The sequence below is a fragment of the Eubalaena glacialis genome, chromosome 3, assembly GCF_028564815.1.
Source record: "Eubalaena glacialis isolate mEubGla1 chromosome 3, mEubGla1.1.hap2.+ XY, whole genome shotgun sequence".
Classification (NCBI taxonomy): domain Eukaryota; kingdom Metazoa; phylum Chordata; class Mammalia; order Artiodactyla; family Balaenidae; genus Eubalaena; species Eubalaena glacialis.
The window spans coordinates 123,531,045-123,550,123 of record NC_083718.1 but is presented as its reverse complement, the minus strand read 5'-3'; the positions used below and the strand labels follow the sequence as shown (position 1 = coordinate 123,550,123).

The 19,079-nt window shown below is 33.7% G+C and overlaps 1 protein-coding gene across 9 annotated transcripts in view; it reads left to right on the top strand.

The window, feature by feature from the left end:
• The window catches only part of ADGRL2 (adhesion G protein-coupled receptor L2), a 180,063-nt gene that overhangs the window by 16,975 nt on the left and 144,009 nt on the right, over window positions 1-19,079 (top strand). For all 9 annotated transcript variants that reach the window (XM_061183963.1, XM_061183959.1, XM_061183962.1 and 6 more), the window contains one exon: window positions 16,335-16,507. In XM_061183963.1, coding sequence (XP_061039946.1) covers window positions 16,435-16,507 — 73 coding nt within the window. In that variant the 5' untranslated portion in view covers window positions 16,335-16,434. The remainder of the gene's footprint in view (window positions 1-16,334; window positions 16,508-19,079) is intronic.

The window sequence follows — 19,079 nt, the reverse complement described above, 5'->3', positions numbered from 1 at the left end:
TGTATTTGGTAGTTTAGCTGAAAGACAGATTTTCCATTTTTGGTTAACTTATATTCAAGACTGTTAATCTACCTAAAACTCCTTAAACCAACTTTTAATTTATAGGGACATTTATAGGGTACAAATAAGATCATAAAGGTAAAATTGAAAGAAGCAAATCTTAATTTTTGTGTCAGCCTTGTCACCATTCTATGTTGTGCAATTTATAGGTTTCTCAAGGTCAGAAGAAATCACTCAGCCAGAGCGATCCAACTTTTGCTATTATCCTACAACTTACTCCCAGTTTTGATAAATTAAATTGTATTCCGATGCACAGTCACAGAGAATTTTTACTATATAAAAGAATTCTTTTGAGAGTTTAATTAAAGTAAAAGTCATACCCAAATCTTCTTTTGAAATATAGGGTATTTCACGTGCAGGTATGTTCTCAAAGTACATTATGCTTCTGTAGTTCAGAGCAACCTTTCCTGGCAATGTTGCATGTGTATAAATGACAGGTAAGGGCTTGGATTTATTTTAATGATTCACAGTGTTTATTATGTTTTGGATTTTACCTTCAAGATGTTATTTTTGGTTTCTTACAATGCCACAGAAGTTATTATGACAGCACATGTGGTTTTAAAAGTGTGACAGAACTTCTAGTACCAAGTTTGTCAAAATTGCCAGACCGAAAATATGTATTTTGTTTCATTGGTCTTAAAGTCTATATTTTGAAATATTCATTGCGTTTTGCTCTTTACAAGAGCAGTTTTATCTATAAGCACATTTCATCTAGGTATCCATTAACTTCGGGGCTTTAATTCTTCATTTTAGATCAACAGCCATTTATTAAGGCCCTGCCTGAAGAAATGTACTGTATAAGGACTGTGCTCTCTAGGTACTTAAAATCTCATCAGAGAAACAGACATTTCCACAAATAATTATAATATAAGGCATACCGTAATGACATGCCAACCTGAAGTGTAGAGGAAAGACTGTGGAAATATAGGGTAGGGGGAGTGAATTCAGAATGAATAATATAGAAAAAAGAGAATCCATTTAAATAGACCTGAAGGCAGAGGAGGATTTCAGCAGATGCAGGCTTTTCGAGGAGGAGGAGAAGTCAGAGGTAAAGGTCAGGGAAAACAAAGGCAGAAAATGGTACCTTAAGGAGAGTGTGTATGGAGGGTACAAATTGCCCAGGAAGTGGAAGGAGATGAAACTGGGATGTTAGTTAGGGGCGTGTTTATGAAGAGCCTACTGTGCTATGATTAGACTTTCTCCTGAAGGCCATGAAAAGCTGTTAATATTTTCTGTTGAGAAAGTGTTACATTTAATTGCTGACTGTCATGGTGGTGTAACCAATGAACTAGAGTAGGGAAATACTGGAGGAAACGGAAACCTACTTAGAAAGTGTGGATGATAGTCCAGGTGAGTGGCATTGGCAATAGACAGTGTGGAAAAGTTTTGTAGTGATGGGACAGGATTTGGCCATTGATTGAACTCAGGGTAGAGGAAGAGCTAGGTTCTATACGAGTCATTCATTCCTGCCATTGGCCTGTTGCGAGCAAAGGAGGAGGAACGAGCCCATTTTTCTGACAATACTTTGAGATGTGTGCATTACGCCTAAAGAATATTGGCTGTGCAAAAATTGCTTCAAGTTGATACGTATATTTTTAATGTGACCTGTGAAAAATTATAATTTTGCGTCCTTTATAGATGTCTCTAAAAATATTCTTGAGTATATACCTGCATATGTTTAAGTGATATTCATGTTTTTTCAAGTGCTGATTAAAGTGAAAATTTTTATTATGTGGATCTGAGGCTGTAAGGTTTAGTTTTTTGGTTTATTTGTGTTTTATTTATTTATTTTTGTAGATTCCTTCGGATATTTTTAATTTATTTTTTATTTTATATTGGAGTATAGTTGATTTACAATATTGTGTTTCAGGTGTATATTTGTGTTTTACATGAGGTTCTTGTATTCATAGCAGAAGACTATAAATTGCATAATATGAAACTGAATAATAACTATGGTTTGATTTAAAGTATTAATAAAATCTAAATTTGTACATTGTAGCTGTAGGGTTTCAAGATTTTAATTTAGTGAAATGCCTGAACAATTTCTTGTATTTAGTTTGATGAGTATTATGTGAGAAGCTCGTCTTCCCAAATTAGGACAGACATATATATTGTACCATTTACAATTACCATTTAATTTTTAAAACCTGTTGAATGTCATATTTAATATTTAGATATCTTTCTGCAAACGAACTGCTTAGATTTTTTTGTCAACATTGTTTGACTTGTATATTAAAGTCAGTTTAATTGCAAATGCTAGTCTGAGGAAGGATGGAAAGTTAGGATTTAGAAGTAGCCATGGTTTTTCAACAGCTTTAGTAAATAAAAAATGCTAAAAAGAAATAAATCTGCAATGCCATATGCATTATAGGCAATGTCAGATACCTTAATTGCAAACTAAAGCTGAAGTTTAATTCCCAGTGTGAAATTTACTGTTTTTTCATATAGAGGTGAGATATAAGCCCAAGATTGGCGTTGAATTAAGAGTGCTAACTCAGTCCCATAATATTGGAGGAGAAAAGAGGTGTGGATTTTAATGTTTTTATTCTTTGTTCTGAATGGTGATAAAACTGTATTGTACCTTTATGCTGACCTTTATTTAAAGCTATTGACTTTTGGGAGGAATTTCACTGTTGGAAACAGTGTGTTCTCAAATTCAAAATATTGCTGGGAGAATATGTAGATGTGGAAGCCTACTTTGTCAAAAATGTTTGCAAGAAGAAATTATCTTGCACTTTTAGTGTACTTTGAAAATAAATGTCAACTTTGTTTATTTACCCCATCCTGTTTTTATTTAAAAGCAAATTTCTCAGGTGTACTTAATATAGTTTTATATAATTTCACATTCTCTAATACTTTAAAAGGTTTTAAGTTATTTTCAGTATTTCAGTTATTGAATTTTCAAATACAGATGGTTCTCGATTTACGGTGGTTTGAGGATTTTTTGACTTTACTGTGGTGCAAAAGCGATATGCATTCAGTAGAAACCGTACTTCAAATTCTAAATTTTTATTTTTTCCGGGCTAGCGATATGCAGTACAATACTCTCTTGATGCTGGGCAGCGGCAGTGAGCCTCAGCTCCCAGCCACCATGACAAATATCTGTACCTATACAGTCATTCTGTTTTTCACTTTCAGTATAGTATTCAATAAGTTATATGAGATATTCAACACTTTATTATGAAATAGGCTTTGTGTTAGATGATTTTGCCCAACTGTGGGCTAATGTAAGTGTTCTGAGCACATTTAACGTAGGCTAGGCTAATGTATGATGCTTGGTAGGTTAGGTGTATTAAATGTATTTTTGACTTAGATATTTTCAACTTTCATGGGTTTATAGGGATTTAATCCCATCGTAAGTTGAAGGAAATCTGTATTGTAAAGAAAAACTTCATCAGGGGATTATTCTACTGGAGTTTGGCTGGACCTGAATTGCATGTTTAGTTTTCCCACTCACTAATTGTGGACATTTTTGCTTCCTCACTGTTAGTGAGGAGGCCCAGTGGTTTTTAAAACTTCCTTGAGGGAGTTTATTTGACTTCTGTAAATGATAACAGAAAAGTATTTTATGCCAAACAGTGATAAATTAAACTTGTGAAAAATAGCCATTTTTATTTTTTGTGTCTTAAATTGGCAATTCCTCAATATTTAATTAAACATTAAATATTTCAAAAAAATGCTTGAAAATCCCTATTTTAGGAGGTCTCTACGTTTGTTTCCAGTTTTTAAAAAAAATTGTGTTTCAGTTTTGTACTTCAGTTTCTGAATTCATTCACTTTTCTTCATCTTTCCCTCGATTCATGGACATTACTTCCCATAGTTCAGTTTATTCGTTCACCCCTTCCTCCCTCTCTCCTTTCTATTTACCTAATTTCCTCCCTTCTTTTTTGTTGAAAATATTTATTATATGCTATTTGCCAGGCATTATGCAAGGGTACCCAGAACTGAGGTTATAGATGTGAAAGCCATGGGTCCTGTTTTCATTTAGCTCACAATAATTTTGAAAATGATACTTTTGTGATTTTGTACACAAATGACAGTGTTCCTCTAGTGTGTGCTATGGAGGTTGAGGGAAGGAGGAGGGAGTTAGATCGTCAAGTGATCGGCCTCAACTGAGTCTTGGAAAAGGAATAGTGGTTGGCAGAGGGGATTTCAGGTAGAAGGAATAGCATAAATATGCCAGGAAAGGTGCAAAGGGAGGGTAAGCCTCCTAGGTCCAAAAATCGAATTAATTACCTTAATAGTTAAAGAGGAAGAACAGGAAATAAAAAAAGGATGTTCATTCCCAAGTTCAGATGTTAGCCAAAAAAGAAATCCATTGAAAATTATAATAATTTTCCAGAAAACTGGTTAATTTATTGTATATTCACTCTATTAATCACCAGGATATTACACTACTTATCGGAATCGATTAAAGGGATGAGCAAAAGCTGTGGTCCATAAGGAGCACTTACTTTCTTAATTACATTTAAGTACTATGTAAAGTTATTTGTGCCCTTGTGTCATTTCCTTATCTTCCACATCATTGTATTTCTTGCAGTACCAGCCTCAATGCTTCGAACAGAGTATGTATCCTGGACATTTTTTTGGTTTGGTTTGAAGAGACTTACATTGAAGAAAGATAAATATTGAAAATTTTGACAAAAGAGGTTTTAAAAATAGTTTAAAAGCTTAATTGAAGAAGAGTTATAAGACAACCCAATAATAACTATTATACAAATGGTACAGATAATGACTGTAGGAATTTTTCAAAAGAGGGGTGTTTTTCAGTTAGAGGTGATCCAGTTGGCTTTATGTCATAGGTGGCTTTTAAACCTGTTAAGTCTGTATGGAATTTTCTTAGGTGGAAGGAAGGGGAATGTTTTCTATATGGGTAAAAAAAATCTTGAATATAAGTCAATTTGAAGGGCATATTCAGAATCACTGAGCAAATAAGTTTGACAGAAGTAGAGGGTTGAATTATTTTTGAAGTTAGATCTGTTTGGGCTCTATTCTTGTTTTTTGCTTTTTGCCACTTTTTTTTTTTTAAACTTTTTCCTTTCACCACCGCCCCTCCAGTCCCTCTGCTGTTAAAATAGAGATACTAGGTTTGTTGTGATAATTAAACTACAGTGAGATAATAATATATGTACTTAAGAGAAAATTTGAAAATCAGCAGTTCTGAGGTCTGCCTTTGTTAAGTTACAACCCCAAGTGTTTTCTTTGTCTTATATATAAAGCGATTTCTAGAATTGGTTCCAGTTTTACACATTTTTATGGTTTAGAGTGAAATTAGGAAGAGCAGTCTAATGGAGGTTGGCAAGCTGGATGGAGGGCAAGAAATTAGCCACGAGATTTTTACAGAAGTTGAGAGAGAGAGGTTAGGGCAGAAAGAATGAAAAGAATGAGAGGGGATTAAAACATTTCAGAAAAAGAATTGATAAAACTGTGAGTGAATGAGTACCACCTTAAAATGAAGTACCTTTTATATTCACAGAACTGTATTTTATCCAAACTTACCATGAATAATGCTCCAGAGGATTTTTGGTTTTAAAAACTTAGAGACTGAGTTGATTTCATTTGTGTGTGTATGTATTTGCATGCACACTTAGCAAGCTTGGGTCAAAGGAAATCTGTTACTTCATAGTGGGTGTGATTTTTTTATTTTACCATGTCACACTAATGTATTTCTTTGTTACTGTAAAGCATAAATGTGTAATTCATGTTGAATCAGTATTTTGGCCTAGAAGGTTTTTTAGGAGACTAATAATGGTATAGAGGCTTCATTAATACATATGACTATATAAAACATTATTAATGTTAACAGATCTTGCACTTTAATCCCCTAGAATGATTGTTTGGTACCAGCAGGAAATTTATTAAGCCTGAATTGTGTGAAATTGTGTGCGCATAAGCTGCTACTTAGATTGTAAAAATGCTATTGAAAACAGTTAAGTTTTAGTTGTAATTGGCAGAGAAGTATTAACTGTGCTCAAAGAAGTATGTGTGTATGGTTGGCCCATGCGCCTTAACCTTTTTATCATTTATCTTCTTGTATTAATGTCAGTAAATTATTAATTCATGAGTCAGGGTGGGAAGTGTGAAGGCACCATTTAAATGTGTGGCAAATCTATCCTTATCGCCAGAGACATGAAAAAAGTCATTTTGTGTTATCTGTAAAATGGAAAGGACATTTTAAAATTTCATTTACAGTAATCCACTTCACTTCCAGTAAAACACCTAGATTATTACTACCATAATATAATGCTCTTATTAAAAATTTGTAACCTCCACTCTTTTGTCTTATATATATATATAGATAGATAGAAAAGTTTAGCCTTTATGTATTTTAAATGTGGTTACCTATTAATTGTAGCTTAGAAATATTATTCTTATGGCATGTTATAGTGTGAGTATTCAATTTTAGGAAACATTAGCTTGCAGAAAGTAAAAGTATTTATTATAATAGTAACAGTCAAATATTGATTGGGAAGAGCCTAGATATAAGGAATTGGAAAACTCTAAAAATTCTTTTGTTGTAACAGAAATGTATGCATTTATTGTGACTTCATAATTTTTTTGGAGTAAGATTGGTGATTCTGGCCTTGTAGAATTTTTAGCTTTATAGCAGAAATTCAACAAATTAGAATTTAGTAGTTTCCTTTTGAATACAGTGTGGGACTGGGTTATATCCAGTATTTCACATGGGTGAGTAGCAGTGATGACAGAAGTTTCACAAGTTTGAAGCCACTTCTACCAATAGGTATTTGAAACCATCATACTAATGGTAGAATACCTCAGGGGTCTTGTCCAAACCTCATTGCTTTTCAGCCTCCCATTACTTACTGTTTTGATTGGTTTTACATTCTCTCCTGCCAAAGTAGTAAGATAGGTTACTGTGGTAATGCCTTTTATTTTTTTTTCTGGAGTTTCTCCCCAAGCACTGTAAGCTGTACATATGGCTCTGTTATACACACACTGAAACACTAATTTGTTTTGGTCAGTATAATGCTGCTTTATTTTGTTTTTCTCATTCCAGCATAGTTAATTTACCTTTACCTTTACATTTAAATTAATTTCTTAAAATAACAGACTGAAGTTGGTTTGAATATTCTGGTAGATGTTGATAGTTATTGGTCAGTTCATTATTTGACCGAACTGCATTCAGTTATCTCCATCTTGTATCGGTTAATCTATAGCAGGAGTTAGTAAACTGGCTGACTGGCAATTTTTGCAGTAAAGTTTATTGACACACAGCCATGCTCATTCATTACACATTGTCTATGGCGGGTTTCATGCTACAAAGGGAGAAGTGTATAGTTGTGATGGAGACTCTATGGTCCTTAAAGCCTAAAGTATTTACTTATCTGGTCCTCTACAGAAAAGTTTCCTGATCTCTGCTGTATAGTATCAGTCTACATAATTCCTTGCTTCTAATCTTTCTAAACATAATGGGATATTATTGATAGTTTTTAGCTTAAGAGATCTGAAGAACTACTGGTTGTTATCTTTGGAAGTTATTCTTATTAAGCTCAGTTTTTTGCTTTATATGTGGCGTGGCAACGAGGGATATATTTTCCTCAAATATCAGTTTTCTGATTTGGAAAATTTATAAAAAATTAATGAAATACTGCAAAAATAACATGTCTTTTACGAAGTAAGAGAGTCTTGGCAAGTAATTCAAGCTTCTAGTCAATTTTTCTCAGCTTTTTATAACCTATGTTTCTTTTTATTAAACATTGCTTTTTTTTTTGGGTTTTTTTTTTGGCTGTGTTGGGTCTTCATTGCTGTGTGCGGGCTTTCTCTAGTTGTGGCGAGTAAGGGCTACTCTTCGTTGCAGTGCGTGGGCTTCTCGCTGCGGTAGCTTCTCTTGTTGCGGAGCATGGGCTCTAGGCACGCGGGCTTCAGTTGTTGTGGCACGTGAGCTTAGTAGTTGTGGTGCGCAGGCTCAGTAGTTGTGGCTCATGGGCTCTAGAGCGCAGGCTCAGTAGTTGTGGCGCACGGGCTTCGTTGCTGTGTGGCATGTGGGATCTTCCCGGACCAGGGCTCAAACCCATGTGCCCTGCATTGGCAGGCAGATTCTTAACAACTGAGCCACCAGGGAAGTCCTTGAAATTTTAATAGAGGTTATAAAATTACATTTTAATGTTGAAAATCCCTTTTCTAAAAACCACATACCTCCCTCACTCCATGAGTCACTAGTTAAGAAGCACTAGACATAAAACATGTTATGTTTTAAGTTTTTAATGAACTAAAGTTTTAAATATTTTTAACATTTAACAATCATTAAAAATGACTCAGTCCATTATGTTTTTAAATATTATCTATAAACATTTTTCTTGCCTTCCCATATGTCTTCTAATGCTCTTTAGAGAAATCAGACATGCTGACCACATAGAATATCAGTCAAACACTGGAAGTAAGAGTCTGTTCTTGTTCATTCACTTAAACTGAAACTTTATTTCTAATGTTGTTCATTAAGTTAATTTTCAGAAATAATTGGTATATACTTTTTCTTTACCACTCAATAAAATACTGTTATTTTGAGTTTTGCTTGTAGACACAGAGTGTATGGTATGGGATGTAGGGCTTAATGGAGACTAACGTGGGCTAAGGCACAGGAACTTGCTTTTTCTGGAAAAAGCATGTCGTCTTGCTGTTTGGTCATGTGCGTTTTCCCACAAAGGCGGGGTGTGAAATATGTGAGCTGAATGAGTCTCAGGTTATTGTATTATGGCTGCCGATGTAATAATCTGTCATGTAATCTGTAAGTAGGTTTCAAAAAGTGTTTTTTGTAATAGCAACTCTTTTAGATGTAATTTAAAAACTCTGAATTATTAAAGTAATTGCTGAGAGATATTTTGATAAGAGACAAGCTTTTAGTGAAACATATTGCAATAACCCTTAAAAATCTCCTTTAAGATTACTTAAGATGGAATCAGGACCATAAACATGTTTTTGGAATAATTGAGAAAATAATGGAACAGTAAATTTATTGTGTATTCCTATCCTTGTATATAGTTGCTGAACTTGAGGCTTAGATGATTGTGATTTGTCCCAGTGCTCACAGTGGTAGGTTAAACCAGGATTCTAGACTGTGTTCCTCATCTCAGTCTTGGGCTCTTGTCATTAAGATGATATTGGTTGACCTAACTACACATCTCAAGGGAAACACAGGTCTATAAACTGCTTTTATTTCTCTTTTCTTTCATTATTTTGGTATAAAATATATTTATTATCACTAAGTTTTTGGGAGTTTAACAGTTATTAATTAATTCATATTTGGAGTTTTAATCATTTCCTTATGTATTTAATTCTCCTTAGAAGATTATTAACTTTTTGAAAGTGACGGTCATATCTTCATCTGTTTATAATCCCTTTAGAGCCTAACACAGGGCCAGTATATAAAGTAAATATAATGAGTGAATAGGTAACACTCATTTCAGTACTCAATATCAAAAATATCTGGAATGTAATCACCAGATAGTCATTGACCTAAACTGACATACATGCAATTTTACTGTTAATATTATTTATTTTATTTTAGAATTGCAAGTTGAGATGACACTATATATATTGACATAGCTTGCAACTGAGTTTTATCATTTATTGATTACAAAAGGCAATGTGCTATATACTTCAGAAAATTTTTTTCAGCTTCTTACCATGTGTTCTTTGTAGTTAATTTTTCATTTTTAAGTTCATTTGACATATTTTACTCAGATTACCTCATTACCTTTAAGAAACTCCTGATGGTGATATTGATGATCTAATATACGACAGATCCTGGGTCATTATTATTTCATTTAGTGGTTGTACATATAGACCAAGAGGGAATCTGAATATTGATTCAAAGAATGGCTAGTAACAATGATTTATGAACAAAGGATCCAGTGTAGTGAGCCAAGGATAAGATTGCATCTCATGAGCAACATTGGATTTTTCCTTTTCTATTTGCCTGAACAGTGAAGAGACCATAATATCACAGAAGTTGACATTAAAATGTTCTTTCCATGACTATTAAGATTCATTGTTAATTATATTTGAGGGAATACTTAGGTTTATAATTTTGACTTGTAAGCAACTTCTCAGGTATTTCGGCTCGTAAGATTCATCTAGAATAATTTGTTAGTTTATAACATATATCATGAGCACTTTAAATAGCACTGTAAATGAATAAAATTAAGATAGCTTAACTGGAAATACTAAAAATTAAGTTAACATTTAGCTATCATTACCTAAGGGATGTTAGTTTTACTCATGTAAACATTTTGAAAATCAACTCATTATGTTTTTGGCATTTCATCACTTTCATAATCCCAAAATGACTTTGTTCTATTTCTATTTTTTATTCCAAAGGGAAAGATAATAAAACACATAAAGTGAGTAGGCTTATCTGAACTACTTAATTCGTGGCAATAGTGGTTTTAGAACATGGTCTTATATCCCAGCCCTGCTATTGTTTACTGTCGTTGTACAGGTTAGGTATTCTCATTTTAAGGCAAATTGGGGATAATAATTTATATTTCGTCAGGTTGTTGTGAAGATTTCATGAATAATATAAGTAAACTATTTAGTTTATCTGTGTAGTTTATCATTTTGGAGGAACCTAATTCTGTGCCAGGCAACTGTAGCTTTCTATTTAGAAAGGGTTATTTTTGAGCTAGAATGTAATCTCCCTGAGGGTTAGGAGTTTTGTCTCTTAGGTTCCTCAGTACACAGCATGTAATAGATCCTCAGTAAATGTTTGCTGAATGAATAACTTAGCAACTAAGAAAGAATGTCCTTGTAATTAGCCTTGATTGGAATTCAAGCTTTGCTACCTGCTAGCTGAGTAACTTCCAGTAAAGGAGTTAACTTTTCTTTTCTGAACCTCAGACTTCTGACCTTTATGATATTGACCTTTTAAGGATTAGTGATATGTGTCTGATACAGTATTTCACGCGCAGTAGGCACTCAGGAAATATTTTTGGCCTTGGTACCCATAATTTATATTCAGCTCAAAAATATTGCATGAGAATTCTAGACCATTAGAAAGTTAAGAAGAAATAAAAAGTTTTAACTTTGGAGAGGACTGCTATTTAAAAATAGCTTTCCCTTTCCCCCAAAAGGGGAAAAAACTAAATTCTACATTGTAGGTGTATTATAATTTAACAATAAATACAAAATATTTTAAACTAATGGATTTATGATTTTTTTTGATATAAAAGTTGGGGACGCCATCAACTTTCATGTTATATAAGGTAATATTTTGAACTGGGCATGTAGCTTTATTTTTTTCCTTTTCTTTTGAAACTTCATTTGCAGCTTTATGTTCAGTCATAAAATGTCCTCTATGTTGGTTTGAAAATGACAGCCATTTGTTTTTATTATTTCAACTGGAAGCATTTTAATGAAGACAATGGCAGACTGCCCTGCATTGTGCCTCCAGAGTCCACAGCTACAAGCCTCTTTTGCATGCTCAGCATGACTCCTAGATATCATAGCAGATAGCAGATATAATTTACTGGGAGCATTCCTGAACTCTTCTCCTTTCTACTCCTCTAAGTCCTCTCACAGGAGAATTTATACCTTCACAATGAAGAAGTTTCAATAAAGGGTAAGATCAAAAATGAATGTTAAGGGGACTTTAGTATAAATGGTGTAATTAAAGTACTCTATATTTGATACCAATATCTGCAGAAATGAAACAGAGAAAGAGGGTGGCGACTAGTGGTTGGCCACGTGGTTTTAAAATCGCTATTAGCATTTCCAACCCCAGCCCTATCTTTGTGAAGGGAAAGAAAATAAACTCCAAGGCAAAAAGAATGTCAAATGTCTGGAGCTAAAAAAGGCTTTCTGATTAGTGATAACAAGGGTTTACTTAGGCAATTTACTGAAAGAAAAATCCCAAGGGTGTTGATGTTTTCTCCTATGTTAACAAGAAGGGGAAATTCTGCAATTTATTTTTTATTTTCTAAACCTTTGCAGTGCGGGCAGAGTGGGGTTAGTATCATCCGGTTGCTGTTGTTATTGTTGTTTTGGTAAAACATAGAAAAGCAGCTTTCTTCCGTTAGTAAATTCTGTCCCATAGTGATTATAATTTTATAGCACAAATTAGATCAGAAAGACTGATTTTTTACAGCTGTCTTTAACTCTCATTTAAAATTGACATACACTTAGTGCATAGAATTTTAAGCTTACCCAAAGCGTGAATGTTTCATTTTACACAGCATTAGTGCATAATAACAAGGATGGGTAACTTTGGTAGGTTTCCTGCTTAAGATGGCTCTTTGCCTTTCCGGTTCTCATGCTTATGGTTGTTTGGGCATAATATCCGGTGTTCACAGTAGTTCAGTGTCCATGAGTAGAAATCAAAGATAAAGCTTTAGATACGAATCTTTAGTGGCTTTGCACTTAATAGAATATCAACTCAGTTAACCATTTTTAGAAAAATTTAAATTATCTTTTTCTCTCATTAATTTGAAGCATGCTGTATCCTACTTATTGATGCTTTTCAACAAATGGGTTTTATTTTTTTTCTATGTTTGCTAGACAGATATCATCATATATAAGGTTAAATGTGATTTCTTAGTAATGTAACATAAATACACAAATATTAAAACTGATTAGTAATGGTTTCTTAATTTTGCTGACAGTTTAAGGCATGGGATGTTTAATGCAGCTAATAAGTATAAGCAGGTTACTGTCTGAAAGGCTACAGCTAACTGTACATTGTAAGTAGTGTATAAAACATTGAGGACTGTTGGGATATAAACAATGCTGAGGCATGTTCCTGGAAGTCGTTGTTCAGCTTTGGAAGGTTTAGTAGTAATGATGCATTAATTGACTTTTTACATGACAGAGTAATAGGATACTTACTCTAAAAAAAATCTTGACAGAGGTTTGGTAGACAATGGCAGGTGGTTATAGAAACAAGTTTAGGATGAAATAGTTTGAATCTCCTTATTTGAAGGAGAAGAAAAGAAATAGTCATTTGTAGTTTGAGTAGAAATGTTCTGTTTCAGTTTTTATTAAGCAATGAACTGTTACTTAGCATTATGTGGGGTTTCATCTGTGCCTTTACCCTCCCAGTTTTTCCCTGAAGTTCTTGGGAAGAGTTTTTCTAAAAATCTAAGGACAAACTGGTTTTTAATATGGGGAATCACTTAATCATTTCTGTTTGTTGAAAGAAAGTTTAATATCCCTTTTCTGGTTTTGTTCCTTGTTTTTGTTCTTGTTTTGCATTGTGAGACACTTTTACTGAGCTTCATTTTGCAGGTAGTTATATAGAGTCTGTTGGCTACATCTCTGCCAGTGAGTATCTTGTGGCTCCAGTTTGATTTAGGAGCAATGTTTTCTTGGGATTAGCTTCACCATGTTTGATTATTTATTCATTCTATCCTTAGCTGATTATGGTCTGCTAAGTATTTCAGTTTTCATTAAATTTTTTAATGGAAGGTTGTTTTTAATTTGAATCACAGCAGTAAAATCTTCTGACTGTTTTCAAAATTGCATTTAAAGCTTGAACTTTAGAAAATAATTTTATTTGATGTGAAAGTGATTGGATGTAGATAGTAGAATGAGAAAAATAAATTCGATATTCTTTTACTCATTGCACAGACAGATGGATGGACTTAAGCTTTATTTGGGCGAAAGAAGCCATGATTTTATTACATTCCAGAATCTCTTTCTGTTTGTTAGAAACAATCATTTATACTAAGTCTCATAGTTGACTAGAGCGTATAGTTAAAATCAGTTCATAAAATATTCTATCCTGGCCAGAGACCACAAAAGAGGTATGGGTTGTGTGGTTTCCTCCTCCTTTTCCCTTCACTAACAGAGGTTTTCCTATCTTGGCAGCTGTTTCTTACAAGGCAGTCATCAGTCCCTGATGTCTTCCTTCTCTTTCTTCCCACAAACAAGGACTCTTTCAAATAGCGGATGACCAAAGACAGACTGATCTTGGATTGCTTTAAGAAAGTGGAAATGTGTTCAAGGGCTGTGCATGTGGGCACGCAGCCTGTATGCATTAGTTCATTGAAATGAAAATACCCATTACAACCAAAACCTGGGTAGTCAGGATTCTTTGCTTAAATCGGGAGCATTCCAAAGGCTACTACAAGTAAAATTAATGCACCTCTTCCACACATTAAAATTATTCTAATTGCTTGAGCCAATCATTGACCAGTCAGTGGGATGTAAGAAATTGTTCACTGATTAGCCTTTTTGATATGACAGGCCATGAAATTATCTGACTTCTCTCTGTGCTTTATATAAAATAGCTTGCAGTTTTAAGGCAGGTACTTTGCACAGCAGTTGTAAATGGAAGGTTTACTTTTGGTTTTGTCTTTTGAATAGTCTTTGGGAGCTCAGAGTGAAAAATGAATAGAGAGCCAGCCAGTTTTTCAGGGTTGTGTGCCATGTGTCTCCTCCATCAGATTAATTTTTGATGTATTATTCTTCTTTTTATATTTATGGCATGCAGAGGAGGAAGCTTGCTTTTCCCTTTGTTTTTGTTTTATTTCTAAGAACATCTGAGGTGTTCTTAGAACTTGGTGATGCCAATTCTGATTCCCTCATTATGATACCTAATTGTCTTCACAGGTTTCAGAGAGAGCTAAAAAAACTGGGCTGATTATGGATCATGGAGGTGTATATGGACGCAGTTTTATCTCAGAAACTATAGGCATGATAAAATAAACTTCTTATGACAAAAGTATCTTGCTAGTTCCTTTTGTGGTTTTATGGGTCTTCATATTTAAACACTAGATAATGACTTCAGATTAATTTTTTACCTTCTTTCTGTGTGTTTGTTGGTGAAGCAAGATAGTGACTTTTTAGGATAAGTGTTCCAAACCATTTAGCATCTGACCCCTTTTCCATTGAAGTTACATTGTAGGGAAGTGATAGCAGAATATAGTGACCTGCTAATAGAATCACATATGATGCATTAAGAATGTAGCAAATGCAGAGTAGCTCAGATAATGTGAAATAGAGAACTCAAAGTTATCTAGGGAAATTTGGTTTTCTAAATTTTCTTTATGCTTTAGTGATAGCATCTAAATTATGTAAGAGTTCATTTGATTTGAGTTATAGACACAACCTCATGTAACTTTCAGTGCTCCACTTTAAAAAAACTCTTTATTTGCACCAGGTTAAGGATAACATGGGAAAACTTTAAAGGAAGAATTTGTAATTTCTTTACCCTCAGAAGCTAGATCAGGAGGTTGTATATATTTTGGAACTGCCTTCATAGTATGTGTATTGTAAAGCTGGTATTTACTCTTTGATTCCTCATGCTACCCTAGAAAGCAGTAAAACACTTCAGTAGAACCCAGCAAATAACCTGGTTTCACGTGATCCTGGGAACTTAGAAATGCTGATTAAATCACTTCTGAAGTTTGTGTATCCTCTGCAGTTGAAGAACTGTGTCCTTAAGGGCTGGTCAGAATTAAACTTGGCTCTTGGTTTTTATATTCTTTGCCACCGCTCCCTTGGTTTTTTAAAAATAGTGATGCAACCTTGGAGATATAATCATCATGGTCTGCGGTTTTATTTGGGTCCAGTGGATGGACTAAACTGCTCAAGGATATGGGTTTGATCTTACTAAGTTTTGCTGTAAGAAAAACTGATATATGAAAATCTAAAAGTTTAAAATGAAATAGTTAAGAGCAATCATTTTATTAAACTGCTCCCTTTATGAATAACTAGTAGTCAGATAAATAACAGTTTGCTATGTGGTGTTTGGAATGCCATTATGATATAAAGTACAACCATATATTAAAAATTGTACACCCTTGAATAGAAAAATAAACTGTTTCATTATATCTGTAATGTACTTTGCAAGGTAACAGGATAAAAGAGTAGATAATACTGCTGTTACCATCACTAGAAACAAAGAAAGTGTATGTATTTATGAAATTTTGTTGGAGGTATTGTGTACCAAAGCTAGTACTTTGATAAAATGACTAATACGTGGCATTGAAAGGCAGATATATTATTCTAGAGTAACTTTTTAATCTTTTCAAAGAAAAATTTATCTTTGGGAATTATATAACTATTATGTGAGTTCATATGTTCTGATTACCTTTAATTTTGGGGGGTTTTGATTGTTTCCAGAATGCAAAGCTCAGATATCCAGTGTATAGGAGCAACTTCCTGCTGCATATAGAATCAAAATATATGCCATTTTTTTTATATTTAGGAGAAAGAGGGAGGAAAGGAGGGAAAGAGAGGAGTTGTTATTATTATTTTTTCATCTTTTGTGACATTGCAGGACCATAGAGTAAATGATGGATTTGTTTGTTTTTCAGATATGAGGATCAATGATGCACACTGCTGGGTTCGATGAAGCTGGACATTTATAACTAGATTCATTAAGGAATACAAAGAAAATATTTAAAGGGATCAATAATGGTGTCTTCTGGTTGCAGAATGCGAAGCCTGTGGTTTATCATTATAATCAGCTTCTTACCGAATACAGAAGGTAAGGTGACTGTTTAAATTTTATTTTTTAAGTTCAGGAGTACTTAAACTATGCAATCTTCTTTTTATGTAGAAGTGGCTCGAATGAGTATTTTTTTATTATTTTAGAATTAAGTGTTAAAAAGATTTCCTGAATGTCATATTCTTTTTCTGGTGGTTGAATTATTTTCATTACACAGCTATATATTATAGAAAGTGATAGAAATCTGAATTTATATTTTACATACATTTGTAAATATAATCATTGTAAATAATCCTGAGAGAACTAAATGAAAGCTTTGCTTTGGTATATATGTTACATTTATTGACTGAATTTATGCCAGTAAAATTGAAAATATTTTGTGGCAACTCTTTCATTTCATCTTTAGTTTTGTGTGCTTCTTAAGTGTGGTCATTGTTCTAAAACTTCTAAGTAAAATTTTTTTATATTTTCTGGAAAAAGTTATTTTTTGTAGTGCTTCCTTTCTAATGTTATCTTTTTTGAAGACAGACCTGATTTTTAAAGAAGTAAAGACACTTTAGAGGGTTAATGAAATAATTGAAACCATAATTACTATATGGATTTTCTGGTATCTGTTATTTCTTTAGTCTTACATGTTATTTCCATGTGAAAATAACACCCTTCCAGGTGCTTTTTTACAGAGCAGGTCAGAAGTTAATGTGGGGCTAAGATGTGTTAATTTTATAGCTAGTTGGTAGTGGCAGTCATTGTATTCAGCATGAAATTATATTAACCTTGTAAAATCTGTGAAAGAATGCAAAATCTCGGAGAAATGCATGTAAAATATAATGGATTTTTTGGTCACAATTAAATATTCTTGAAGAAAATGTTTTAGAATTTTTAAATTGGCTTTATATGTACTTTTAAATGATCCCATTTATACCTATTAATAAAATCGGAGATGGAAAAAAAAGGCATACTGTCAACTAATAGATAGAAGCTTATTATTCTGATGTCTTTGTAATAAGCTTCAAAATGTTAACATTTTTCCGAAAGAATTCTATTTGAATTGCTTGTTCCAAAATTATGTTTCATCACTTCTCCTTGCTGTCCCAGTCCCCTACTTTCAACATATTGACATAACTTAATAATATAATTCAGATAAATAACAAGTTGAGAAAAATTTTAACATAAGAACTTCTGTATTCAGAAAGGAAATAATGCTCACTTAGATTTGTCACACATGAAAGTTACAAATGGGTTAATATTTTATTTTCAGAAGATATTGCTGTTTGCATCAGAATTGAAAGATACATCAAATCTGACATTAAAATGCAATGTCTGAATGAGTAGTACTGTAATGATAAACAACGAGCAGAAACTGAGTTAATAATATGAATCTCTGGCTTGGGTTGTTATGAAAATCTTGTGTATAGTCTATAATTTTGCATCTGTTTTTTTGGAGGGAAAAACTAACTGAATTCCTGCTGTCATGTTTGAATGTTTTTATACATTTAAAAAGATTCCAGGTGTAGATCAATGGCTCATTAGTCCACATAATAAAAAATTTTCCAATCGAGATAGAGACCACTTTGCTGGCACAGTAGCTTAACTCAGCAGGGGGCTAGCAAACCAGAGACTTTTTCATGAGATACTGCAGTTTTATTTCTAGTGTCACCTATCAGGTCAGGATGCATATCTGCTGTTAAGAGAAATTTCATTTTTGGCGCATCAGGCCAGGGGTTGTTGGTTTTGAAGCAGTTCCCTCCTATAGGTAAAAAGAACCTGGGACGAACCCACACTACTAACTGTGAGGGTACAGAGCTACTGTGCACTTCACTGTTAGAACATTGATCCAGCGTCACGTGGTTTTGTCTTAGAAAAGTTTTACGTGACATGATAGTCCTTTATTGCCAGCAAGCAGATAATGCTTTGTGAACACCTATAGAGAAAACCAATCAAAGTTGGGTATGAGGGCACAGGAAAGAAGATATAAATTTAATTATTCAACCATTAAGTTTCTTCGGGGCCCTTACATGATTGTTACCTTTTCAAATCTTATAGCTATTGAGAGCACTTTTCAAATCTTACAGCTATTTAGAGCACTTTTCAAATCTTATAGCTATTTAGAGCACTATATATAGAGCACTTTTTTTTAAATCAGCTCCTGGATCTTTGCCGATAAGCTCAGATAAGGTTTTCTAGATGGTTTCCTCCCTCCTTCCTCATTTATTGAGTGACTAAATTGAGCCAGGTGCTTGGGGTTCAAAAATGCACAAGGCACAGGTCCTCCTCTTCAGGAGCTTGTGGTCTTGTGCAGGGGTCAAAACCTCAAATACCTACCTATTTGGCCAAGCAAGCAAAGTAACTTGAGTGCAGCAGGCCAGTGGAAGTCTGCAGCAAGCAGGAAAGTGCTTGCTGGAGGAACCATGGTTGCCTTTCCAGTGTTTAGCCTGGTTTTGCCGGTCTTCTGACTTTTCAATAGAAACCAGTCGTTAGATTTTTAAGTAGTAGCAACTAACTAAGATTTTGTTTTTAAACAAAACAAGCCTGTGTATTGTATTCAGCCATGGACAGTGCCTTCCTTTTCAGAGCTTTCTTTTCCCCTGTTTACAGTAGTGTTTTACCTTAG